We start from the raw sequence: 27,669 nt of genomic DNA, 5'->3' as shown, positions 1-27,669 counted from the left end.
GGTGCACAAGCACAAAGAGACAGAGAGAGAGACACAATCAGAGAGACACACACACATATAGAAACACACACACACACACATAAAGACACACTAACAATGAGACACCCACACACAAACACAGAGATACACACATACACACACACAGAGACTCACACACACAAACACAGAGATACACACACTCACACACACAGAGACATACACACACACACAAACACACACACACACACACACACACAGAGGGACAGACTAACATAGAGACACACACACACACAGACACACACGAAGACACACAGACACAAGCAGGCGCACACACACACACACAAACAGTGGTGTTTTTTGGTGACTGAGGTGGGTAGTTTCGTCGATCGCTGATGTGTGTGTTTCTGATCACTCTCCCTCTCTGTCCCCTCCCAGAACGCGGTAACCAACGGCGACGGGGATCTCCCTGAGGGCTTCCTCTACAAGGTGAACTGTGGGGGGGTGCGGTTGTCTACTGCTCACACACCCTCCATTATTCAGCCGAGGGTCGGGGGGGCGGCTTAGCTCAGGAGGTGGGGCAGGTTGACTGGTAACCGGAAGGTTGCTAGTTTAATCAAGGTTAACTATTAACCGGAAGGTTGCTAGTTTGATCCCCCGGCTCCTCCTAGCTGAGTGTCGAGGTGTCCCTGAGCTCTCCCTGACTGCTCCTGACGAGCTGGCTTTCACCTAACGTGGTCGACTCCGCCGTTGGTGTGTGAATGTGTGTGAACCGTTGTAAATCGCTTTTGATAAAAGCGTCTAATAAATGTCCTAAATGTAATTGCAAATGAGGTGAATTCGAAGTGTGCCTCTAGTATTTCTGAATAGTTTTGAATCACTAGTGTCTTTATTGAACAAACCTGTTTTAATTTCTACTTACATAGCATTACATATATGTTCTAGAAGGTTGTCGCGCAACAACATTCAAACTAAAACCATTGTATTCTCAATGCTGGCACGAAAAAGCTTTGTGCCAAGTGTAAGGTATTGGCTTTGAAGCAGTGCACTCTGTGTGTGTGTGTGTGTGTGTGTGTGTGTGTGTGTGTGTGTGTGTGTGTGTGTGTGTGTGTGTGTGTGTGTGTGTGTGTGTGTGTGTGTGTGTGTGGGTTTACTGATGTTTATTCATTTTCTCAATTCCTTATTTAGACCACACAATATCAAATCTAATATTAGTACCTCATCGGACCTCATGTTACAAAACAGAACGTTTTTAGAAAGACACTGAAATCGGTTTTGCAGAAATGAACAGTGTGAGAATAATAAGGGGTATTTCTAACATACAGGCATGTAACCCTATTCTAGCAGTACCTCCAAAATCGAATTATCAACCCCTAAAAAAGCATGATATAGGATCTTTAAACCATTGCCCTCTATCGCCCCCTACAGGTGAAGGTGTTGCATGACTACGCTGCAACCGACGGGGATGAGTTGGAGCTGAAGACCGGGGACATGGTCCTGGTGATGGCCTTCGACAGCCCCGACGAACAGGTCACACACATTCACCTTTAACTCTCATGGGGATCCTTTGTGGGTGCTTCTTCCACTATGTTAACCTTTATAATGTGATTTTTCTTTTTAAAGTTCCTTATGTTCGGTATTATTACAAGCAATAAGTCATTCTGTAGTATGACCAACACAACATTGGAAGCAGTCAACATATAAACTGTTTCGTCCTTTTGGCCCGGCCTCTGTGTTGAGATTAATTGATATAATAACATCTTTATTTAACGATAGATTTTTTTTTATCGTAGCCTTTGTGATTTGCAAATCGCAAAGGCTTCGATTTTTGCAAATCGTGTATTACATCGCGATTGCGCCTTGAATTTGATTAATCGTTGAGCCCGTGTCGTCACACAGGCTTTGTGGGGCTTCTTCCATTATGTTAACCTTTAATATAATGTACAGCCTTTTGGGAGATTTGGGTAAAAAAATGTTAGGATGTATTTTAGGACTTGGGAGTAAATATGTGTAGATAGATAATTCTGAACTTTAATAATCCCTCTGGAAGGTTCCCTCAGGAAATTGCACTTCTAGCAGCAGCAAACACCAAAAGAATATGACTTAAAAACAAGTATAAATGTGCAAAAGTACAAAATGCAAAGTGCTAAAAATATATATGCAGTGAAACAATATACAAGAAGAATACTATGCAAGCCAATATTTTCATACGGGATTGCTTAAACAGTGCATACAAACACTGAAAGAAAACAGTGTATCAAACAACCAAGTTGAGTTTGACGTTGTGGTATTTTATGGTGTAGTTGGTGGGTCAGTCCTGCTGCTCCTCCCCGACCTTTTAATGGCACAGGGGACAAAAGAGTTTTTCAGTCTGTGGGTGTTGCACTAAAGGCCGATTTAGGGTCGTTTTAGACGCAGAGACGTAAGCACGTAATTTACACAAGGGACTTGTTTTAGACAAGTTTTGATTTACGGTTCCTTAAGGATTGCGCGTGTTGCAAGGGGATTCTCCGCCAGAACAGTAGGGGGAGCAACGAACAAATCTGTGGGCGTGGAAGTGGAAATCGCTGGCTTGTTTATATTTATGCACTTCCAGTATTTTCGACGAGAGTAGCAGTAGCTAAGTTTAGGTTTGCGGTCTTTTTTCCACACTCTGAACGATGTTAAGGTTGAGTCGAAGACAGTTGAGAGAGCTGAAATGTGAGACTCCTGAAAGGATGTGGTTAGCTGGCCAATCACAGTCTTTGCGAGCTGCGTAGGGCCGTAGTGTTTTAGTCGCATAGTCAGGAATTTTGGGCGACGCACTTAAGCACGTATGGGGGGATATTTTACCGCACAAGGGGGGGTTATGTATCTTACGTGCTTACGCGTTACGTCAAAAACAGAGCATATATCGGCCTTAAGGGAGAAGCATCCTGTCGCTGAACGATTCCCTCTGGTGTGTTTGTGTTCGGACTCACACAGTCATCACACAGGCTATGTTGGGACATATTCTATGATGTTAACATTTGACATTATGTACAGCCTTTTTGAGGATTTGGGTAAAAAATGTATAGAATATATTTGAGGACTTTGCAGTAAATGTGTGTGTGTGTGTGTGTGTGTGTGTGTGTGTGTGTGTGTGTGTGTGTGTGTGTGTGTGTGTGTGTGTGTGTGTGTGTGTGTGTGTGTGTGTGTGTGTGTGTGTGTGTGTGTGTGCGGACTAACACAGCCGTCACACAGGCTTGAGAAAGCCTATTTGTAGGATGTCTTTGAGGAATATGGGTTTTTGTGTGTGTGTTTGTGTTTGGACGCACACAGTCACAGTAATCGTTCTCTGTCGTGGTTCCCCCGTAGGACGATGGATGGCTGGTGGGGGTGAAGGAGTCCCACTGGCTGCAGCACAAAGACATCTCCATCAAGGGGGTTTTCCCTGAAAACTTTACCCAGAAGGTTTGAGGGTCAAGTCTCTGGCTCCAAACCCAGACAGATCCAAGCCCAACTCCGCACCACCTCACACACCTTAGACACGGGACGCAAACCGCTGAACTGCAGCAAAAGAGCGGTTCTGTGTTGGGTAATGGGGATTATCGATGCACAACGAATGTTGGCATTTTAATAATAATAATAATAATACGTTTATTTGATATTGCGCCTTTCTCACACTCAAGGTCGCTTTACAGATTCATGAGCAAACACGAACAAGACAGAGCAACAAGAAGTTCAACAACACAAATAAAAATATAAATAAATCATAGATACAGAGGGTCTATCCATCGGATTGGGGGTAGGGTTGTGTTATCGATCAATTGACCGATTGATTGATTATGTGGGCTGGGGGGAAACTGCTTGTTGAAATGAACACATGAATGTACACTCCAGGTAACCATCTTTAAATGTTACTTATTGAACTACTTATTGAACATGAAACATAAAACCCAAATGTAACTCAATTGCCCATTTTTCTTTTGATTATTTCCGATGGTATTTGCATATTTTTTAGGGTTCAATTAGAAAAGTGTGTTGGTCGTACCTTCACAAATGTTTGGAATTCTTCGTGAATGTCCTGTTTTTATCAAATATCCTGTGGATTTGAAAGGGTTTCAACTGCATGAATTATTTGTTTTTAAATATTTGTGATTAACGCAGCGATAATGACAATCTACTACTTAAAAATAAACTACGACGTAAACCAAATGTTTTTTATTGGTGTTGGAATTTAAAAAAATCAAAGTGCTTCATCTGTGAATCTTAACATGATAAGCATTCATTTGAATTTGTTTAATGTCATGTTTGAACATGTACCTGTCCATCATCTATAGAAGAACCAATCTTTTACCGGCACAGTGGAACTGGTTCTAACTGGTGTTGCTAATTCACAAAATCACATACACACATAGAGTGATAATTACAAAGCCCCATTATTTCATCCAATTCAATTAAATCAAGCCTTTTATTGTTCTCTAAAAATATGCCAATGGTTTGAAATAAAATGTTTAAATACATTTTCACTGAAATGAATCGTTTGTAGAGAGAGAGAGAGGGGGGTGAGAGAGAGAGAGAGAGAGAGAGAGAGAGAGAGAGAGAGAGAGAGAGAGAGAGAGAGAGAGAGAGAGAGAGAGAGAGAGAGAGAGAGAGAGAGAGAGAGAGAGAGAGAGAGAGAGAGAGAGAGAGAGAGAGAGAGGGCGAGAGAGAGCACGAGAGCCTGTACTAATATTGTGCAACACATGTTGGCATGGTAACCACTACAACTGGCACTCAACCTTGAGGCTATTACGTTCTCTAATCTTAACATATGGTGTTGGTTTTAGCACTTATTGAAAAAGACTATTCAACCCAATAAAGTCCCCCCAACAGATGGAACAATGCTATTGTTATTTGTTCCATTGAATGTGCAATTAGCCTTGTTAGGACACTTGATAGGCTAACTAAAGTTTTTTTTTGTTAGACTGTGTATGTGTGTGGCGTGTGTGCGTGCTTGGGTGTATGTCGGTGTATTTGGGTCCTATTTTACATTGACACTTGCTGAATATTTCATGCTAGTAGGTTGCTTAATGGCCCCATGCTCACCAAACCAACACCAGGCGAAAACACAGTTCAGCTGTCCAAATAAGGTCTACAGTTGATTGATTGGCTTTTCTGTGGAACTTCTGAACATTGAAAACTGATCATCTGATCATGGTAATCAATAAACATACCTTCCAACTAAACAGGATGTCACAAACCGCCCCAGTTACCTCAGCCTCAGCATTCAATCTAGAATATCGATTCTGTATTAATATTTTATATTGACTTAATTTTTATTTTCTTATTGATATATTATTTTATTATTTATTATTATAAATGTTATATTATAATATAGCCTGTTTTATAATATTATTTTTGTTTAACATTAATTGTATTTATTTATTGAGTTGCTGAGGCAACATAGCCAATCTAGCATTGAGTGCTAAGCGTTAACACAAATGACACAACAAAACTGCACGTTGGTCTCCGTGGTTACCCTCCCGTCATCATGGAGACCGACCTTCAGTTCTCATGGCCACAGCACAAACTTTTGCCACGTGACTAGGCTGCGTTGCCGTGGTTACCGAATTCAACCTTCGACAAGGAAAAACCGAACAAATGGCAGTGGAACAACAATCTATACAATTTATCACAATAAATAGTATGTAAGTAAGTAAAATATAGTCATAAGGCACATTTAGGTGCTAAACACCGTTTTCACTGGCCAAAGTTCCGGACATGGTGCAAAAACTCCTGAAGTTTGCAGATGACACCACCGTCATTGGTTTGATCCAGGATGGTGATGAGTCTGCTTACAGACAGGAGGTGGAACAGCTGGTCCAATGGTGCAGTCAGCACCACCTGGTGTAAAAACCACAACAAGACTGTGGAGAGGACAGTGGACTTTCGGAGCAGTCCCCCCCCACTCCCCCCCCCCTCACCATCCACGACAACCAACGACACAGTGTCCACTGTCGATTCCTTTAGGTTCCTAGGCACAACCATTTCTCAGGACCTAAAATGGTGTCCCCACATTTACTCTGTCCAGAAAAAGGCCCAGCAGAGGTTATACTTCCTGCGACAACTAAGGAAGTTTAATCTGCCTAAAGAGCTGCTGACCACCTTCTACTCAGCCATCATCCAGTCTGTCATCTGCACCTCGATCACTGTCTGGTTTGGGTCAGCCACCAAACGGGACAGGGCCAGACTGCAACGGACAATACGGGCTGCGGAGAAGATCATTGCAGCTGACCTTCCCACCATTGAGGACCTGTACCAGTCCAGGGTCAGGAAAAGGGCAACAAGAATCGCCCTAGATCCCTCACATCCTGGTCACAAAATGTTCAACCTCCTTCCCTCGGGCAGGCGATACAGGGCACTGTTTGCCAAAACCAGCCGACACAAAGTCAGCTTCTTTCCCCAAGCAGTCTCTCTGTTGAACGCTCAGAATTAGCCCCCTCCCTCTATTTTATTATATTACTATAATTATTATTATTTATTGTATTGTATTGTTATTCTGTATACTTATCCGTTTATTTATTTATTTATTTATTTTTTTTTGTACTGTTTTGTGTTTTTTTTTCTTTTTTTTCTTTTTTATATATTAACAATAGGTTAAATGTTGTGTGTTGTGTTGTAAGTGTTGTACATAGAGAGCTAAGGGACCGAAGTCAAATTCCTCGTTTGTTCGCAAACCTGGCCAATAAAGCTGAATCTGAATCTGAATCTGAAAAGGCATAAAGAACCAAGACACCTTTATATACCTACAGTATATTCACACATTAAAGTTGATTTAAAAAGAAACGACAGTTGAAAACAAATATATATATATATCGGAAGCATCAGGCCCTCCATGTTGAACAGTAACACCCAGAGAACAACACAACTCTATTCTCAGGTGAACCCAAGGGAGAAAGTCCTCCATTTTGTATTATCCCTCCAGCACAACACCTTGCAGAGCTGTCTGTGTGTGTGTGTGTGTGTGTGTGTGTGTGTGTGTGTGTGTGTGTGTGTGTGTGTGTGTGTGTGTGTGTGTGTGTGTGTGTGTGTGTGTGTGTGTGTGTGTGTGTGTGAGCGTGTGTGAGCGTGTGTGCGTGTGACTGTGTGAGAGACCGATAGTGAGTGTGTGTCTGAGAGAGAGAGAGAGAGAGAGAGAGAGAGAGAGAGAGAGAGAGAGAAAGAAAGAGAGAGAGAGAGAGAGAGAGAGAGAGAGAGAGAGAGAGAGAGAGAGAGAGAGAGAGCGTGAGTGAGTGAGTGAGTGAGTGCGTATACGTGTGCGTGTGTTCCTTCCAAAGCCATCTGTTTTCTGATGCAAACGATGCCCTATTTATTATTTACAATGTATTGACTTTAATGTGACTTAGGTGACCGTTGAAATGTACATCGTCATTTGTGAACAGGTACCCTTATGTGTTAGCGTGTGTGTGTGTGTGTGTGTGTGTGTGTGTGTGTGTGTGTGTGTGTGTGTGTGTGTGTGTGTGTGTGTGTGTGTGTGTGTGTGTGTGTGTGCGTGTTTGTGTGTGAGACAATGTGCTGAACAATGTGCTCTGTTGGATCATTTAAAAAATGTGATTCTAATGAAAATTTGACTTGTAATGCGGAATCAAATAAGGTATAGAAAATGTGTGTGTTTGTGTGCGTTGGCGTGTGTGTGCGTGGGTGTGTGTGTGTGTGTGTGTGTGTGTGTGTGTGTGTGTGTGTGTGTGTGTGTGTGTGTCTGTGTGTGTGACGGATGTGTGTAACTTTAAAGGCTACAGGTTACTGATTAAGGGGCGACTGGTTGATGGTCAGACGTTAACCGGTCGTTTCACACACACACACACACACACACACACACACACACACACACACACACACACACACACACACACACACACACACACACACACACACACACACACACACACACACACACGCGCGCGCGCGCACACACACTCACCGGATTGTTCTCCATTGTTTCTCCCGCGTCTCGCGTTACACGGAAGAAGACCACGACGCTATCGTCTCCAGCCTCTCCGGTTACCACAACACGCCGGTCGCCTGACAACGCGGCCAGCATGCCGGTTGCCTGGAAACGAGACCCAGTATAAAGACGCGCTCCCCTTGCCCCTCCTCTATTAATTCAAACCGTGCGGACCTAACACACCGCATAACGGACAAACCAAGCAGACCATCCCCCCTTCTCTTCTTATCAAAGTTTCAGTAGTAATCATGGTAAGGAACGGTTTGAGTACTATTTAACGAACTTTTAAACGGTTTTGTTAGTTTATTGTGGAGGAACAGTTCGGTATAGAGAACACAGCCGTCATCGTTCTAAAGTTCTGTTGACGGCAAACTTTTCGTGTTCGAATTCGGAGCCCTTCATAGTTGACTTGGAACTTTTCGAAATCATTTTTTTAACGAACTATTATTATAAAACGTGCGTGTTCTGTTTATTGTTCAGGGTAACGTTAATCTTAATTATGAATAATATATTATTAAACGTGATCCAATACATTCGTGTTTCACAAGCCATGTATGAATTATAAATTAAGTCTTAAAGGTACATTTTGCGGACTGGCAACTATTGGAATTAATGTAGATATCGTCATAGCCAAGCAAGTCTGTGCGTGTGTGTGTGTGTGTGTGTGTGTGTGTGTGTGTGTGTGTGTGTGTGTGTGTGTGCGTGTGTGTGTGTGTGTGTGTGTGGGGGGGGGGGGGGGGGGGGTGCGTGCGTGCGTGCGTGCGTGCGTGCGTGCGTGTGTGTGTGCGGTTTTTGGCTCACTAGCTTAATGGGCGACTGGTTAATGGGTGAGTGGTTAATGGTTAATTTGTGGGGGACTTTTGTTAACGTCCAAAAATGTTTTTGAATTAATTTTATCGTCAAAAAATATTTGGACGTTAATATTTGTCAGGGCTACGATCACGGTCACGGCTTGCACTGCGGCGTAGAAAAGTTTGACGACAACCGTTATCCAGAACAACGGCTGTTCTCTACCGAACTCTGGCTCCAAACTACACGAAAAAAATATTGAAGTTTGTTTGAAAGTGCTAAAATCGTTCATGGTCTTGAATCAACTTCTCCCCCGAACAGCGTGAGTGCATCTCCGTCCACGTAGGCCAGGCCGGCTGCCAAATCGGCAATGCCTGCTGGGAGCTGTACTGCCTGGAGCACGGCATCCAGCCTGACGGACAGATGCCCTCCGACAAGACCATCGGAGGGGGGGATGACTCCTTCAACACCTTCTTCAGCGAGACGGGGGCGGGGAAGCACGTCCCCCGGGCGGTGTTCGTGGACCTGGAGCCCACCGTCATCGGTATGATGAGCTCAGACACGCGGGCCGTAGTTTGACCACCTCTGGTTTAGCCGTATTAAACAAACAACCGAGAGTTAACCTGACTCCGTCAAATGGATTGATTCGCATTTGCTCAGCATATCCATCTGGGAACCTTTTAGGAAGGGGCGAAAATACTGGTCAGCTGATTGGATAAACCATCTGTCTATCACCACCTTGTTAGTGATAGACAGACCAAGGCCGTGTTCCAATATCCATACTTCCATCAGTACACTTAAACGAAGTACACTATCCGCACTCACTAAGTGCGCTAATTTTCAGATCTCAGTGTTGTTCCAAATTGAATACTCCGTGGTGCACTAACTGGAAATTACGACTGCCGCCGCGGCTCCTCCCCCGCAATAAACATCCCGCTTTGAACGGTGAACACTTTACGCCTAGCAGCTATAAAAAGCTATATAAACTATAAAAACTACAAAATGACTCTATTAATGTAGGCTATGTGGAAAATGCGCCGACGTTGGCTCAGCCTGGCCCTGCCCTCTTGCGCTACGTAGCTAAGATGGCTGCCGTTGAGTACGAAAAGTGTACATCATACACACTTCGCGATTTGAGTTTTGAGTACACCATGATCCGGGTCCTTTCAGTACACTTATTTTCGCCCAATCTGAATCGGAACGCCTTACGTACTCAAATTTAGGCTAGTAAGTACGGATAGTATGGATATTGGAACAAGGCACAAATCAACCAATCAGATCAACGGATGCCACCGTGTTGTTTTAATGGTGTGTTCCTGAATCCGAGGACGCCAGCCTTCTGAGTTGCATTTCCGGTCTCGGAGCGTTAATAGCGTTCCTGTTCGTCTTTGTAATAATTTCATTATTATCATGAAATTGGCTAGTCGTTGTTTATTGTTAGTTACATTAGCCTCTTTAGCAAAACCGCCCGAAAACAAACAACGTAACTTTACATTGTATTGCACGCACAGCAAGACCATGCAATGTATACATTGGTGACGGAATAAAGTAGTAGAGCTGCAACTAATGATTATTTTAATAATCGATTAATCAATTAATCGATTATTTTTCGATTCATCGATGAATCGGATAAAAAAAAGAAACACTTGTAATTGCCGCATCTTTATTCAAAAACTGAACATTACTTCAAATTCACAGTGCAGACTGTGAAACACCCAAGTTATTGTTCCAACGTCCCGGAACTATTAAAATAAATATTAAATGATAAAAAAATAAAAAAACATAACTGGGATAACACAAAAAAAACATACATGGTATGATATACATTTATATGTATACAGTATATAATAGGGGTGGGAATCTCTTGGCACCTCACGATTCGATTCGATTCCGATTCAGAGGTCAACGATTCGATTCTAGACCGATTAACGATGCATTTCGATGCATCTCGAACTAGTTCTTTCAGTTCAGTTCACTATAACGATTCGTTTATTTGATTCGTTCGTTTTGATTCGTTCGTTACGTCAGATTACATCTTAAAAAAAAAAAAAAAAAAAAAAACTTTTTTATATAATTTTTTTTTGGTTTAATTGGTCGTGGGTCCGGATAGGACCGTCAAGACCGCAGTCCGCCGTTTGGAGATGCCTGCTATTAAGTATGACGAACGTCCCACCAATATTTATACCACTTGCTTACTCTCTATATTTCATTCATGGTTTTACATTTATAATTTTATTTTACTTTACATTTAATTCTTCATTGTTCAGGCATTACAGAACTTGCATGGTCATAAATAAAAAATACGAACTGCAGTTTAATTTCTTTGTTTGTTCTTAAATTGACGTAGAATGGAGCAAAGACTCCTGGGATTGGGAAATGCGTTTATCCAATAAACAGATGGAGGTCAAGTCTATTTTCGAAAAAATGTAGGGGGATATATGAGTCGAATGGTATGACCCAAGATACGTCAGACAGAGAAAGCGCGCATATTCGACGGTACCGCCTTGTCATTGGTTTACCCAGGTGCCATTCCAACACCATTGCTACCTCTCATTGGCTGAATCTTTGAGAAAGTTGTAGACTCAATCAATGGAAGTCGCGGGGAGACGGAGCTCTGTTCGTTTGTATATTTTATTTACGTGACCATATGTTTGGTTTATGTTAAAAAAAAAGAATCAAAGAACCAGTTCTTCTTGTTTTGGGGAACCAGTTCTTGTCGTTCACGTTCGGGATTCGTTCGTTGTAACGAATCAGTCGCGACCGACACATCCCTAATCTCGACGCAACAATTTTTTTATGAACATTTCCATGTGTGATTTTCAAAAATATATATATGCATCTGAGTTTGCTCCTCAGAGTTGGCTAATCACTTCCTACTTTTGTGATCATTAAAGACAATCAACAGATGAATTACCTTCTCCAATATTTATTATTAGGGAAAAGGTTTTCTTTCACAAATATGACTTTGCATTATCTATGCTACACAATTGTATGCCTTGCATTTCAACACATTGTGTAAAAAGTATGGTTTGGAATTCAGCTCATATTAAAACACCGTGCAATTTGAGGCAGAAAAGTAAACAGAAATATAACAAGGTCACAATGGTATCTTGACCTTCGGCTCCGGAGTATTCACCATCTCCCGAAAACTCTTGTTCTCCACGACAGAGTATGGTCTTTAATCCATTGCAATAAATTGTGCAATAGATTTTGTTATCCGTTTGGCCCTTTCCGAGTTCGGTGGCAGCTGTGCCACTGCCTGCTCAATTGTTCACTGGCTGCCATCAGGACCGGGTTGCTTTTCTCCCAACTCCGAGTGGAATCGCAAAATGTGGTTTCGCAGATTTGTTGCATTGCCGAAGTATTTAATACGACTTCTACACTCCTTACACACGGTGAAGGTCTTGTCCAACTTCCCATCTACCTCATAGAACCCAAAATGCTGCCATACAGGAGCTTTTAAAGAAGCCGGTGCAGGTCGTAAAGGTTTGCTGCTCTCAGCCATTTTGTCTCTACTTAAAGTCTATAAACAATTCGCAGTCGTGCACGTGTTTGGCACGCATGCGCAGTCTATACGTGTGTGGCGCGTACAGACGAGAACCGGCATGCAGAAAGGAGATTTCTGTAGCGCTCTGCAGCAGGCGAACAAAATGTTGCATAAGGCGTACAAATGTAATTTTAAAAATTCTGATTATTAACAAATCTGCATCGAGAGCGAATCGTTTTAGAGAGAATCGTGATGCATCGGAGAATCGATTTTTTTTCCCACCCCTAGTATATAAGGGATTTCCATGGTTAACCGGTTAACAGATAACATCTTTAACCGGTAAATACTAACGGTTAAAAATAAATTAAATCATCTTAATTTCTCTCAGATGACAGGGAATTTTTATTGATATTGATGCCATTTTCGAGACACCTGAGCCTATTCTATTATTTTGTTCAAATAGAACTTGTATTATTGCTTTAATTGCTGATAAGATGATCATAGCTCAAGATAGGACGTTAAACAGGTCATAATTCCATCTTGACTATCTATTTTCATATTGCTGGGAAAACAAGTTTTCGCCAAAATGTCACATTTGACACTGTTTGCTACTTTTTTTTAGGCCATCTAGCTCTATATTCTGCCGATTTTAACATAGATTTAAAAACTGGATTTCTATTTTCAACTGACGGTACTTTCTAAACCGTCCGGTTGTTATCACTACCGCTGCTTTGAATGACTGTTGATGCACGCGGTGCCGACTCCAAGCCCGTCTGCACACAGTCTGCAGCAGCAGTAGCTGACAGGTTGGTTGGACCAGACGGATACTGAGTTGAAGGAGTTTTTTTTAACCCAAAAACAGTGAAGGTACAACACTTTTATGTAGGCCTACAGTCCAGTGTTCAGATATGACCAAAATACAAGCAGTGGTCGCTCACACTAAAGCTTGCTGTGGGCGAGCATGAACCATTAACAACTTGTCGGCGGCTGGTTGTAAACAGTGCCGCGCCTACGACATATTAATCATGCGACTCAACGAATCGTTGACCAAATTCGCTTTTAGTAATAGATTTTTATCGATTCGTTGTTGCAGCCTATAAAGTAGCAATGTAATCAAGTGTGTAAGAGCATTTCAAATCGACATTAAAATTACCAACGTGGTACAAATACAAAAAAAAAGATCTCTTCACGGGCACAGCCATTTTGTTGAGAGCGTCATCACTGCTCTCGGTCTACTCTCAGATTTCCGAAAAATGAAGACAAAAAGGGGGCGTGCCTCCGAGAAATGCCGCAAGAAAGCTGGGAGATCTTCGACTTTCGACTCGGAAGTCTGGCGTCCGAGGATTTTTGAGGAACACACCATAAGGCTGAACAGTCACCTCTCGTTGCGTCACACCTAAATCTGCCTCAAAAACAACGCATTTAGCGATCGGCTTAAATTTCCTCCGTCGCAGGTTACCAGACTGATCTGCGAGTAAATACAATGGAGCTCGCGACATCAGGATGATCTCACGAGGCTAGTTCTGAGTGGCCCGCCAGTTCGAAAAAACAAAAACATTTAATCATAGTTTTTTCTGTATGATATCTCCTGAAAAAGCCTGGTAATATATGTTACGGGTTTCTTTATTGATAATAACCTTATTATAACTTATTAAAAACGGGTCAGAAGTTATATGGATGAGGATTTAGGTTTTTAAAATGACTTTATTATTACTTCAAATATAACACTAAATAAATGCATTTACATATGTTTTATATATGTCTTCTCCAAACACGGGTAGTAAGTAATCAGGATTTAGGTATTCATAATGACTTTATTATAGCTTTAAATATACCCATTATTTGAAATATTTAGTAAATATATAAAAATATATAGTTAATAAAATAATTTACATATACATTACAGTAGCAGGAATTAATATAACAAGGCCATGGGATGGGGATAAGATTATTTTGATGAAATTTCCTTTACATCTTTATCTCTACATTCTTTGAACATACTTAATAATGCCTACCAGAACTAAATATCACAATAATAGTTCAATCTTAATATGATGTATCATCCTTTGACACGATTTAATTGAATCTAAATAGAATAAAACAACGTCATATTATGTGTAACACAATCTGCATTACTACATCACGACCACTTATATTGCGCTATATGACAATTCATTTTCATACTGCACCTTAATTGCTCTTTTGAACTACTGGTTAGATCACATTGCTAATGACGTTGAATCTAATCTTATCTAATCTGATTATCACTTCCTCAAAGGGATTTTTCCACCCGCATCCTATTTAGGGTGTAAGTAAGGGACTAATGTTGACCAGCCTTTTTGAGATAGCTAGAGCATTTATCGAGCACGATTCAGCCGTAATCAGTTTAAGAGAGCTACAAAGTTGTGATTTGGGAAAGTAGCACCACGTCAATTTACTTCCTCTAAAACTGCTTGTTTTTGCACCTGACCGGTTCAGATTGCATTATGTCATTATGGAAACTAGAGTTCTGCGCGTTCCACCTCTAGTTGTAATTAAACCCATAGCAATAATGTGGAAACCCCAGTCGATAATGTAACACATTTCTGAGCGCATACTATAATAATAATTTGCCTATAATTGTACAACGTATGACATTCGTTCACCACAAATTACTCTTAAAAGCAGTGCCAACAATTTAATATTTTTTAACCATTCAGCGAACAAAAGGCAACAGGCTGATTATCATTTGGGGGGCCACTCAATGACATGCAGAATTGTCATCAACACGCCCACTGAAGTGGTGTGAGAAATACTGACCTTTCCTCATTCACATATTAGGTAATTTACATTTCCTACAGAGAAAATACTACCTTAGGGGAAAATTATTCAGGAGATTTTCAGGCTACAAATGTCAGGATATGTTGTTCACACATACGGCCCATCAGGAGAATATCAGGACTTACACGTGTGTCTGTAAGCAGCCAGTGTGTGAGCATTTGATTACATTATAAATTTTTTCAATTTATGGTAACAGGGGTAATTGTACAATGTAAAGTGTAGTATACTATGCATGCAAATCAATTATTAAATAGCTTTACCGTTATTCAGGACTGAAAAGTGCATTGACATTTTAAAATGCAAGGCAACTGCTATTGGTTAGTTGAAAAATAATAATCATCATTGTGATTAAACATCTCTTCCAGTGTTCTGGCCAAGATAGGCAGCAGTTGCCTACAGTCACACATAGCATACACACAAAAAATAAAAAAAATAAAACAGTCCACAGGGGGGAGGGGGTGATATCAATATCGCAAGACATTTGGGGAGGCTCAAGGAGTAGAGTAATATTAAGTTTGAGCAACAATGTGTAAAGATATTTCGGGAGGCTCAAGGAGAGGAGTAATATTACATTACAATATTACATATTTTCGTTCTGTCTTATAGGGACGCTGTCTCTTTAAGAATCATGTGACTTCTGTGTTGATATGCCGGTCGGTGCAATGCTTGAATTTAAAAAAAATTACATCACAAAATGAACAAGCCGCCATTGCTTGTCGAGGTGAGAAATTGTCTCTTCCCTTATTTTATCGCAATTTGTACAGTCTATAGACAGAACGTGTTACCTGGCAGAATTTGTCGTCGTGTTTAAAAATATAACGTTTTACCTGGGCGAGTGTCACTTCGGTGTGCGCGTGCGTGTGTGTTCTTACCTGCGTGTGTGCCGATGGCAGAGCCGTTAAACGTCTTTACCGGTGTGTGTCTGTGTGTGTGTTTACGAGTGTGTGTGTTTGCTTCCGTGTATGTCGCTGCCTTTGTGTTGATGTGCGGTGTGTGCGCGTGCTTGTGGGTGTGTGTGTAGTGTATGCGCATGTGTGTGCGTTTCCATGTATGTTCGTGCGCATGTGCTTGCTTGCGGTGTATATGTGTTCGCGCTTGGCACATGCACACTTGAGTAACTGGTGCGACAGGCCTGCTATTATAGCAGTAAGATGATCACTACAGTGAAATAATAATAGTTTCTTTACTGTTGGTTTGATCCCTTCTGTTTGTTATTTTGTAAAACAAAGTCTTGCACAAGAAGAAGTCTCTTTCTGAAATCTCATTTTTGCAGGATAGTTCTCTATTGTCAACACAATCTCAACGCTCCTTCTCACAAATCTCTGAGATAACACCAGGATAGACTTTCTGTAGTCCCAACCACACAAACACTCGTCTCTCCTGCTCTCCATCACGTTTTCACCTGCAAATCTCCCTGCAAACGACTCAACTCTCGCAATACTTCCGATAGAGCGAAAGTTGGTTTGACACAATAACAACAGAATGTTGTCAATCAAAAGGTAAAGAAATGTCCATATTTAAATACTATAATGTGGGCCTGTCAGTGGCAAAAAAAACACTTTTAGAGGATTTACATTGACGGGCTGCTATACATTGCAGCCCGTTTTTCGCGGAATACAGCTGAAGTGTTGTAACTCAATACTAGCCCAATCTCAACAGTTGTTTCCTTTACGACATTTTCACGTGCTATTGCTTATTTTGCGATTGACAGATGAGGTTCGTACCGGAACCTACCGGCAGCTGTTCCACCCCGAGCAGCTGATCACAGGGAAGGAAGACGCAGCCAATAACTACGCCCGCGGCCACTATACCATCGGCAAGGAGATCATCGACCTCGTGCTAGACAGAACTCGCAAGCTGGTAAGATTCACGAGTCATTCAGGGTATATTAGGGTCATGTACCAAAGCGAGTGTCACTGATGCATGGATTCTGATTGTTTTCAGGCGGACCAGTGCACTGGACTCCAGGGCTTCCTCATCTTCCACTCCTTCGGTGGAGGAACGGGCTCCGGCTTCACCTCTCTGCTGATGGAGCGTCTCTCCGTTGACTACGGGAAGAAGTCCAAGCTGGAGTTCGCCATTTACCCCGCGCCCCAGGTGTCCACCGCCGTGGTGGAGCCCTACAACTCCATCCTGACCACCCACACCACCCTGGAGCACTCGGACTGCGCCTTCATGGTCGACAACGAAGCCATCTACGACATCTGCCGCAGGAACCTGGACATCGAGCGCCCTACCTACACCAACCTCAACAGGCTGATCGGTCAGATCGTCTCCTCAATCACCGCCTCCCTGCGCTTCGACGGTGCCTTGAACGTCGACCTGACAGAGTTCCAGACCAACTTGGTGCCCTACCCCCGTATCCACTTCCCCCTGGCCACCTACGCCCCCGTCATCTCCGCCGAGAAGGCCTACCACGAGCAGCTGTCGGTAGCAGAGATCACCAACGCCTGCTTTGAGCCGGCCAACCAGATGGTGAAGTGCGACCCTCGCCACGGCAAGTACATGGCGTGCTGCCTGCTGTACCGCGGAGACGTGGTGCCCAAAGACGTCAACTCCGCCATCGCCACCATCAAGACCAAGCGCACCATCCAGTTCGTGGACTGGTGCCCCACCGGCTTCAAGGTGGGAATCAACTACCAGCCCCCTACCGTGGTGCCGGGAGGAGATCTGGCCAAGGTGCAGAGGGCCGTGTGCATGCTGAGCAACACCACCGCCATCGCCGAGGCCTGGGCGCGCCTGGACCACAAGTTTGACCTGATGTACGCCAAGAGGGCCTTTGTCCACTGGTACGTCGGGGAGGGCATGGAGGAGGGAGAGTTCTCCGAGGCCAGGGAGGACATGGCCGCCCTGGAGAAGGATTACGAAGAGGTGGGCACCGATACTGTTGGCGATGAAGGAGAAGAAGAAGGGGAAGAATATTGAGTCACATTGAGTCCCAAAAAAACAACGTATTTATCATGTCAAAAAATACTGACATTTGGCTTCACCTCTGTTAAAGAGTAGGAGATGTTACATATTTTGTTATCTTTCTTATTGTCGTGTTAAGGCTGTAACACGTTCTGTTAACCAACGTTAACCTGATTATTTTGTAGTTGAAAGTTCACATCAAACTTCCTGGCACAAAACCAATACTGATTGTTTCGTACTCCTCACGTTTATTAAACATTTCTTTTTATGAAAGTCTGTTTAACCAATATTATACACTATTTTGATATGAAAATGGAATTTAAAAAACCTGCTTGTGGAACAGTTCTATAATTTTTTTTTGAAAGGACGAAGTCTGGACAAATGTTGTAGAGCCAAGCAATTATAGGGATAATCATTGAATAAAACAGTTTAAAGGTTCAAGCGCAAGTGTTATTTTTTAGACCGGGAACATTTATTGCAGTATTTCCTTTTTCTAGTCTCTTTTATGTGTGTTATTTCAATAATCCTCATCATGTGACCTTGATTTGCGTTATCAAATAATCAAATAATATCAAATAATGCGCAGGTCTTCATTTGCCTACATCACCCACTGAAACCTAAAGTAATCTATGTCTAAAACCCAGCGCCTTCTCCTGTCAGGGAGTAGGGTAGCCACAATAGGAGAGTGACTTATTGGTACTTATTATTCTTAACATTGGTATAATAGGTATAATAAAGATCCCATGGCACTTTACGGGGTTTTCTAACATTAATATGAGTTCCCCTAGCCTGACTATGGTCCCAAAGTAGCTAGAAATGGCATTAGGTGTAAAACGAGCACTAGGTATCCTGCTCTGCCTTTGAAAAAACAGCTCAGACGCGCCGATTTGGATTTTTCCACGTATGTCGTCATACGGGGAAATGTTATCTCCCCTTTTCTGCTTTGCCCGCCAATGAGACAATGAGCTACGACTGTTGTACACTTCTTTGTTATTTGGATAACAGTTCTGCTGGCTTCCGAGGTGGTGGTGCCTCGTCAGCGGGCAGAGGGGCTCCGGCGGGACACAATCACGGGCAACAATCTCTTTCTCCTCGATGTCGTGGTTCAGTCTACTTCAGATTGAACCAGAGACGTCGGAGCACCTGACGCAGTTGTTTGAGATTCATAATATCGTCTCGAGGCGCCCATAGCTTTTGGCCGTGATAATATGTATTATACGATATAGATATCTATGTATAGTGTGATATTATTTAGATATAGAGCTCCAGGACTGTAACGCAAGGGTTGTACACTTCTTTGTTATTTGGATAACAGTTCTGCTGTTGGGCTCTCTGACGACTCTGGTATTTCCACAACGAGACTCGTAGTTGGGGTTATCTCATCCATGGTTGAGAAGGAATTGGGGGAGAAAGGAACTTTGGCTTCAACTCCCTCAAGTACATGAACCGCGACAAGGAGGAGAAAGGGATTGTTGCCCGCGATTGTCTCCCGCCGGAGTCCTGCTGCCCGCCGCCACGAGGCACGCTGCCCGCTGCCAAGGCGTTGGTGCCTCGGCAGCGGGGCTCCGGCGGGAGACAATCGCTGGCTACAATCCCTTTCCCCTCCATGTAGCGGTTCAGTATACTTCAGATTGATGTCGAAGTGGAAGAACCAGGGTCGATTGACATTCATAATATCGTCTGGAGGCTTACACAGCTGTGATTATGTATATAGGATCAAGGATCGAGGATGCTTTACTTGTCATTTAATATTTACATGAAAAATGAAATACAGTACTCTGGTCTCAGTGTGCTACCTAAAACCCTATAATTTGTTTAACTTAAAATAAACTATTAATATAAATAAAGACATACTAAGATACAAAAATACATATTAAAAGAAGATATTTAAAGAAGGTTAGCAGCGTATTAATGAGTACAAGTGCAGCAGTAGGTTCCTTGTAAGTAAATTGATAAAGTCAAAGCGCAAATGCAATCAGGTCAGCAGTCGGGGTCCGAGACATTAAAGTGCATAAGTGCAGTTAATCAGTGCATACTCAAGAGGTGTTGAGCAGTTCAACAGTCTTATAGCATCCAGGTAGAAGGTGTTCCTCAACCTAGTTGTCCTTGCCCGGATGCTACGCAACCTCCTGCCTGAGGGAAGGAGGGTAAACAGTCCATGTGCTGGGTGGGTGGGGTCCTTCATGATGGAGGCTGCTCTGTCCTTGCATCTGGTGATGTAGATGGTTGACAGAGACGGCAAACTGCAGCCGATGATTCGCTAGGCGGAGTTTACCACCCGCTGTAGTGCCTGCTTCTCTGCCACTGTGCAGCTGCAATACCACACAGTGATACAGGAAGTGAGGATACTCTCCACCCCACACCTATAGAAGGATTTGAGTATGGCTGTGGACATGCCTGCCCCCTTCAACTTCTTTAGAAAGTAGAGCCGTTGATGGGCCTTCTTGATGGTGTGCATGGTGAGCGTGTTGGTAAGGTGCAGGCCAAGGTATTTGAATGTGTGAACCCTCTACAAAGCTGCCTTGTCGATGTAGAGGGGGGGAGGGATAGGGCTAGGGTTGTCAACTATCAGAAATGTAAATAAGGGACACATGCACGCGCACGAAGCGCGCGCACATGTGTACACGCATGCATTTGCTACTACTGTGTTACTACTACCACTGTGTTACTACTGTGCTAGACTTACTGTAGCAAGTCCTATCCATTTAATAATTCATACCATCACAAGTCACAAGTAAAAAAATATATATATATTCTTCAACCGCATCTATAATAAGCATGTACTCAAGACACATACCTTAACTTCAGTTTTGTATTTGCAGTATATACAGACTACACAAGTAACAGTTTAACATTGAAGAATTAATTTTGTGCAAAATAACATTTTCTTAACTCTTTAAGGACTGAAACGCATTTTTGTAACCCTTATTTTAGTGCTTTAGCACTAAATCCCTTCTCAGGCCTGAATGGGTTAATGGTACAGTAGTTATTGTGTTTCTTAATGTAACAGTAGTAGTGCAAACATTTGGCCTCTTAGGCCTAACAAAAGTATAAAAACACCTAGTGCAAAATGTATCACAATCTGTAAGCACTTAAATTAACTGTAAACAAAACAGTGCAAAAAATATCACAAATTGGAGCAAAAACATGAAATGTAAACTAGCACTTAGTGCAAAAGAAATATCACAAACTGTAAAAAAAAAAAAAACTTGCTGTGCCTCCAAAGCCATGACAACACCTATGTAGCCAGCAAAAGTATGCTACATTCTAGGTATAGTTCACTCTTTGGGCGTTGGTTGTCACACGTTAAGTTACTTTTTTGGGGGTTGGTTGACACTTGTTAAGTTAATCATGGTTTATATTAAATGGTTTAAAACTAATATAAATGGCCTTGGATATTAGAGATTGTATTTATAGTCAATTTAAAACTTATTTTTTGTCTCTACTCTCTAGCTTAAAAAACAAAAAAGTTACAAAAGTTTTTTTTAACACATTTCCTGCTGAGGGGTTGGTTATAGATTAAAGGGATACTTCACCCATTTAGAACCGGCGTTCTATCATTATAAAATCGCGATTGTAATATAAATAAATATCAGTCTAAACCAGTCTCCCCTTGGAGACTGGTGAGAGAATCTAATTTTCTCCCGAAATGACAGGAGAATAAATCGAATTTTCTCCCGAAATGACGTCAAATGACGCGTTTGACGTCATTTCGGGAGAAACCTCTTGTCCCGCTAGAAGGGCAGAGGACTACAACACACTTTTGGTGGCAAATTTTTCCACCAATAAGGAATGAGAGGGGGCGGGAGCTCGCGTACTGAGGGGGAATGAGGGGGACGGGAGACCGACAGGTGGGCGGGGCATCGAGCGCAATGCACTGTGGTAGTTGGAGGTTTTCTTACTTTGAGCCAGAGAGACCATGAAAACACTCTTTCTGCCTTTTTTCAGGCTAGGATGAACCGATTTCAATTTTTTCTTCACATTCATAATACATTGAATTATTTAATTCATAAAACCTTCATATTCCCACCGGTGAAGTATCTCTTTAACTATAGGGACAACCATACACTGTGACAAGCTACCCCGTGATGGGGTTGATTTTCACAGTGTGTCAAAGTGGTTGAGAACCACTGTTATACATGCATGAGCTGTTTGAGGTGTGTAAAAGTTGTAAACAGACAGTATGCAATATTTTTTTATATTATTAATTATATGATATCTACTTGCATTACACAATATGATTCAGTTGGTCTTATTAAAAAAGAAAATAGCACAGTGTTGATACTTAATTATATTTAACATTTAGCAGCATGAATTGACAACATAAGGTGTGAATAAAGGTATGATTTGATAAATAGTCTGAAATGTAAAGTATACATTACTTGGATCTGTGCAGAGCTAAAATGTTGCTATCCACTTTATTAAGCCTTAAAAGTCAAATGTTCAAATCATATAGCCTATACCTCTCCTTGACCTCATTTCAGACCATTTCCATTTTACAAAGCCATACAGTAATAATAATAATAATAATAATAAATTTTATTTATAATGCACTTTATATTCAAGAATCTCAAAGTGCTTAAGTAGTGAGTCTTCTTCTGCTCACGCAGATGCTGACTGTTCTCACACTCGTAGGCCTATCCACTCGTCTGGGCTACTACTAGCATACAACAAAAATGCTTAGTTATTTGACATACCATGTTAGCCTCCGGAGTTGCTTGTCGTACAAGGAACTGTGTCAGAGATCCCTGTCTTCTCCTCTGGGTCTCGTTCTTCTTGTGTGCTTCACCGGAAGCATGTTGTTTTACGTCTGTCAGACCACCGTGGCTGACCAAAAATTGACGTTTGCATACTGTACAGTTCGCCTTGAACTCATGTTCTCGAATACTATAATTCTATCCATTTAAAGTCCCTTTCCCACTCTTTTCTGTATTTTGCTTTTCTTTTTCCTTTTTATCGTTTTGGTGTGGGGAGCCATTCTTGCTGGTGTTTTTAGTACACTTTTTACCTGAAGCCGGGCGAGGCCGCTTCAGGCAGCAGCAGAGCCAATCACTGTGAAGAATGTGTCCTAGCAACCACACAAATCTGCTGCCATTGGTCGGTACTCATGACAGCCGATTCCGTTTTTTACGGGACGGTTGACAAGTCTAGCCACACCACAGTGAGTGACGGAAGAGAAGAATCGCTCTCATTCTTCCACGACCCGAAATACGGGACAAAGTGCGTCCCGTATCAGTTCATTACGGAACACGTCTTTTAGTTTCCAAATAAGGGACGATTCCGTTTTTTACGGGACGGTTGGCAAGTCTAGATAGGGCCCTTCCTGCCACAAGTCCACAATCAACTCCTTCGTCTTCTTTATGTTCAGGATCAGGTTGTTTTCCCCGAACCACAGTTCCAGTCCCCTCACTTCCTGCCTGTAAGCCGTCTCATCCCCATTGCTGACAAGTCCTATCACGGCTGTGTCATCTGCAAAATTAACTATGACATTGCTGTCGTAGTGTGCTCTGTAGTCGTGAGTAAGCAGTGTGTACAGTAGAGGGCTGAGCACACAGCCCTGGGGACTGCCAGTGTTGAGGATTGTGGTTGAGGATGTGAGGTTATTAATCCTTACAGACTGAGGTCTGTGGGTCAGGAAATCCAGTATCTAATTGCAGAGTGATGGAGCGAGACCGAGTGCTGACAGCTTGTTGACCAGTGTCTGTGGGATGATTGTATTGAAAGCAGAACTAAAATCAAGAAAAAGTTGTCTCACATAGGAATTGCTAGTTTCCAGATGTGTGAAGGCTTGGTGGATAACGGCTGAAACTGCATCAGCAGTCGAACGGTTCTGCCTGTAAGCGTACTGGTGACAGTCGGATGTGATGTCAGTGGTGTTCTTGATATGTGACCTTACCACCCTCTCAAATGTTTTCATGATGATTGGGGTGAGAGCAACAGGTCTATAGTCATTGAGACAGGTGACCGTCTGGACTTTTGGTACCGGAATGATGTTGGATGTCTTAATACATGTTGGTACAGTGGCCTGTGCCAGGGAGGTGTTAAAGATGTCACACATGACATGACCCATGAGAGTTGGCATGCACAGTCCTTTAGGACACAACCTGGAATACCGTCAGGTCCAGCTGCTTTGAGTGGATTTATTTTCTCTAGCAGGAGTGCAACCTCCCTCTCTGATACACTCAGTGTGTAGTCCCCTGGCGAGGATATAAGCTTGGTGGTAGGGAAGTTATTGGAGGCCTCGAAACGGGCATAAAAGTGGTTCAGAGTGTAACCCATGCTATTTCACTCTCTCTGCTAATATATGTATATGTCATTTTATATTAATGTATATATTATAATAATATATATAATGTAGTGTGTATGGTGTATATCTATAGTATATATATATTCCCAGTATATTGTAGCGACCAGTGTTCACGTGCTACAATGTATTCCTGACGGCCGCTAACTGAAACGGTTGCCTGGAGACCGTGTTTTGTTGACGCTGGTTCTCTGCTTGACGCGTAAGAAGAGCGAACATAGACTTGAAGAGCGAATATAGACTTGAAGAACGAACATAGACTTGAAGAGCGAACATAGACTTGAAGAGTGAACATATAGACTAGAAGAGAAACGAAGAAAAGGTTATATTCCTGACGGCCGCTAACTGAAACGGTTGCCTGGAGACCGTGTTTTTGTTGACACTCCCTAATAGAGCGAACATAGACTTGAAGAGCGAACATAGACTTGAAGAGCGAACATAGACTGGAAGAGTGAACATATAGACGAAGAGAAACGAAGAAAAGGTTATTACGGAAGAAATAGAAGATATGGAGGAAGATTTGACGTTACTTTGAACAAGAGAACAGCCTGTCATCGACTGGCCCCTGCTCAAGAGCGTTCGGCCGTAGCGGTAGTGGTAGGAACAGAACGCCCCCTTTCATTGAATCGAGTGCACTCAAAGACTTGCTGGGTACCCATTTTATTTAGTTTGTTATTTTTCTTGGGGACCTCTTTTGGGTTCAGTGTATTGAGTTCAGTGTTTTAGGTTCAGTGTTGTTATTATTATTATTATTGTGTAAATAATCTGATTGATTCTGATGGTTAGATATGGTTAGATCGTTAGATAAAAGGTCAAACGTGCCTCACTGTGTCTGTGTGTTATTCCTTTTATCAGAGTTCTATTAAGAATACAAGCCAGTCTCCTCATAACCTGGGATTGATGCACCACTGCATTGTTATATTACCTTTAAAAATACAGTTGGTTACATAAAGTGGCGAGCTAGCCAGGAGACTGGTTATATACTCTGATCAAAGGAATTCATATTTTTCTTATATATTCACCGCTACAATATTTTGCATGATAGAGAACCTAAGGTCAAAATGGAATATTGTAACCGCTATGATGTGCATGGACAGAGCTGCCTTTTTGTCTCTGGTATTGACGAAACGTATTCAGACGATTATATTATTGACATTTTTGAGGTACATGGGGGCATAGTGAAATGCATAAGAGTCCCTGATGAAGTAGGTAAACCTAATGGGAGGGTTCTGGTCCAGTACAGAGATGAAAGATCAGTAGCTCGTATGGATCCAGACTTCTTAGGCAAAACGTTTAGTCCTGATGATTCTAATGCGTCATGGCACGTCACCGCCATACAAGAAGCGATGGCTCCGAAACCTGAGGAACAAAGTAACCTAAAGTTTGCTGCGGCGGTTGCAGGCCTAAGCAAGACCCGTCTGATCCAGATGCTCCAAACTCAGCTTTCCAACCTTCAGTTGGGTGGTGATCCAGCAAGTGATGAGGACACAAATAACAATGTGCCTGAGACGCCTCAGAGGCCGTCAAGTCTTGATGAGAGCCTCATCAATCCCCCCAGTGTCCAGAGAGTAATTGTCGAGCATGTAATAAAAACTGAATCTCAGTCCTCGTATGTCAGCAAAATCCGCACCTTCTCGGGAAGAACGCCAAAGCCCAATGGAGAAGTTGATTATGAGACGTGGCACACTCAAGTTGAACTGTTATTAAGTGACCCTTCCAGCCCAGATACCCAGAAGGTCAGAAAGATTTTAGAGAGCTTATTGAGCCCAGCTAGTGACCTAGTCAAAAGCCTTGGCATCGACTCCCCGCCTGCACTGTACCTCACCCAGCTTGACGCAGCTTTTGGGGTAGTAGCAGATGGAGAAGAGCTGTATGCAGCATTCCTGGGCGCAAATCAGAACGCTGGGGAGAAATCCTCTGACTATTTAAATCGCCTACACCTGATGCTTGACAAAGTTATTACCGGGGGAGGACTGTCCATTGAAAGTTCAAACAAGCAACTCATCAGACAATTCTGTAGGGGTTGCTGGGATCAGACATTGCTCATTGAGCTCCAGCTTGAGCAGAAGAAGACTAACCCCCCATCCTTCCCTGAGCTCTTGCTACTCCTCAGACAGCAGGAAGACAGACGGTTGACAAAACTGAACAGAATGAAGAAGCACCTCGGAAGCGCCAAAGCTATGTCTCACATGCACACAGTCTATGGCCTGTCCCACCGTGATGAAGAGTCAGATGAAACTGATGCTGTTTTAAACCCGAAGGCAGCCAAAAAGAGCCTAACTGAGAATCAGAAGCTCGCTCAGGAAGTGGCTGACCTAAAGAAACAGTTTGCTTCCTACAAGCCAGCATCGAAGCCCAACGAACCACAACATGTAGAGAACCTCAATGAAAATCCTGTTAGGGGAAACTGTATGGTCTCAAATGTGACAAACCGCAGGATCGGCATGAACACTTCCAACATGCCCCGAGCCTGGTTCTGTTTTAAATGTGGAGAAGATGGCCACATTGCCGCCCTATGTTTAAACGAGCCAAACCCTGCTGCTGTACACCAGAAGAACCTTGAGCTCAGGGAAAGACGCGACCAATGGAGGATGCAGCATCAGGGCCAGCCCGAGTTCTCGTTAAACCGGTAAGGGCTTCTGCTGCGGGACGTTCAGAAGCCGTGCACCCCCCTTTATCTAGTTCCAATTCAACCAACCTGAAAGCAAATGTAGTGAGGGCCGAACAATATGCCCAGAATGGCTCACACCTCGACTATAGACCCTTACCCCATGGTCTTGTTGGGCCACGTTGCAGCACGACAGCCCTTGTTGAAGGCTACCAGTGTAAATGTATTTTAGACACCGGGTCGCAGGTTACTACGGTCTCAGAGACCTTTTATTCAGACCATCTCTCATCCTTCCCTGTTGAACCTATTAACGCACTGCTTGAGATTTTGGGTGCTGGGGGCCAGCGTGTCCCTTACATAGGTTACACCCAAGTCCTTATATCACTCCCAAAGAGTGTTACTGGCATAGACGAGAAGATTTCCTCCCTGGTTCTAATTGTACCGGACTGTGACTTCAACCGTGAGATTCCCTTACTGATTGGGACCAATGTACTTGACAGATTGTACCAGAACGGAGTTAAACGAGAAGGGCTGAAATTCCTACAGGGGCATGAACTCAGTGACGAATGTCTCATGCTATTCCAGTACATTGCTCAGACTCACAGTGAAGAGGAGGAAGCAAGGCCAGTGAAGCTGCTTGGACGTTACCCAGTCGTCATTCCAGCTGGACAAAGAGTGTGTGTACTAGGAGGTGTAAAGATTAAGACATCCCCAACCCTCACATCATATGCAATGGAGCCTCCTGCAAACCCTCCTCTGCCAGGTGGCATCTTCCTAGTACCAACACTACTGGACGTTCCCTATCAGTCCTTCAGCAAAGTCCCTGT

General features: G+C 42.7%; 2 protein-coding genes across 6 annotated transcripts in view; both read left to right on the top strand.

The window, feature by feature from the left end:
- LOC132460679 (myc box-dependent-interacting protein 1-like) overlaps nucleotides 1-4,456 on the top strand; it is a 23,429-nt gene extending 18,973 nt beyond the window's left edge. For all 5 annotated transcript variants that reach the window (XM_060055516.1, XM_060055513.1, XM_060055514.1 and 2 more), the window contains 3 exons: nucleotides 415-465; nucleotides 1,405-1,506; nucleotides 3,313-4,456. In XM_060055516.1, the coding sequence (XP_059911499.1) occupies nucleotides 415-465; nucleotides 1,405-1,506; nucleotides 3,313-3,414 (255 nt within the window). In that variant the 3' untranslated portion in view covers nucleotides 3,415-4,456. The remainder of the gene's footprint in view (nucleotides 1-414; nucleotides 466-1,404; nucleotides 1,507-3,312) is intronic.
- A 3,573-nt stretch (nucleotides 4,457-8,029) lies between these two features.
- On the top strand, nucleotides 8,030-18,371 carry LOC132460685 (tubulin alpha-1A chain-like). Its single transcript, XM_060055526.1, has 4 exons — nucleotides 8,030-8,175; nucleotides 9,035-9,257; nucleotides 16,732-16,880; nucleotides 16,965-18,371. The coding sequence occupies exons 1-4, from the start codon at nucleotides 8,173-8,175 to the stop codon at nucleotides 17,943-17,945; spliced, it is 1,356 nt and encodes a 451-aa protein (XP_059911509.1). The 5' UTR covers nucleotides 8,030-8,172; the 3' UTR covers nucleotides 17,946-18,371.
- The last annotated feature ends 9,298 nt before the right edge of the window (nucleotides 18,372-27,669 follow it).

The sequence above is a fragment of the Gadus macrocephalus genome, chromosome 7, assembly GCF_031168955.1.
Source record: "Gadus macrocephalus chromosome 7, ASM3116895v1".
Classification (NCBI taxonomy): Eukaryota; Metazoa; Chordata; class Actinopteri; order Gadiformes; family Gadidae; genus Gadus; species Gadus macrocephalus.
Note: the sequence above shows the minus strand (reverse complement) of the source record. Positions and strands in the feature narration are given on the sequence as shown.

Excerpts from the sequence above, each read along its gene's own strand:
- LOC132460685 (XM_060055526.1), top strand. Across the intron at positions 9,258-16,731 it reads CCTGGAGCCCACCGTCATCG|ATGAGGTTCGTACCGGAACC; the intron begins GTATGATGAGCT and ends TGCGATTGACAG. Across the intron at positions 16,881-16,964 it reads TAGACAGAACTCGCAAGCTG|GCGGACCAGTGCACTGGACT; the intron begins GTAAGATTCACG and ends GATTGTTTTCAG.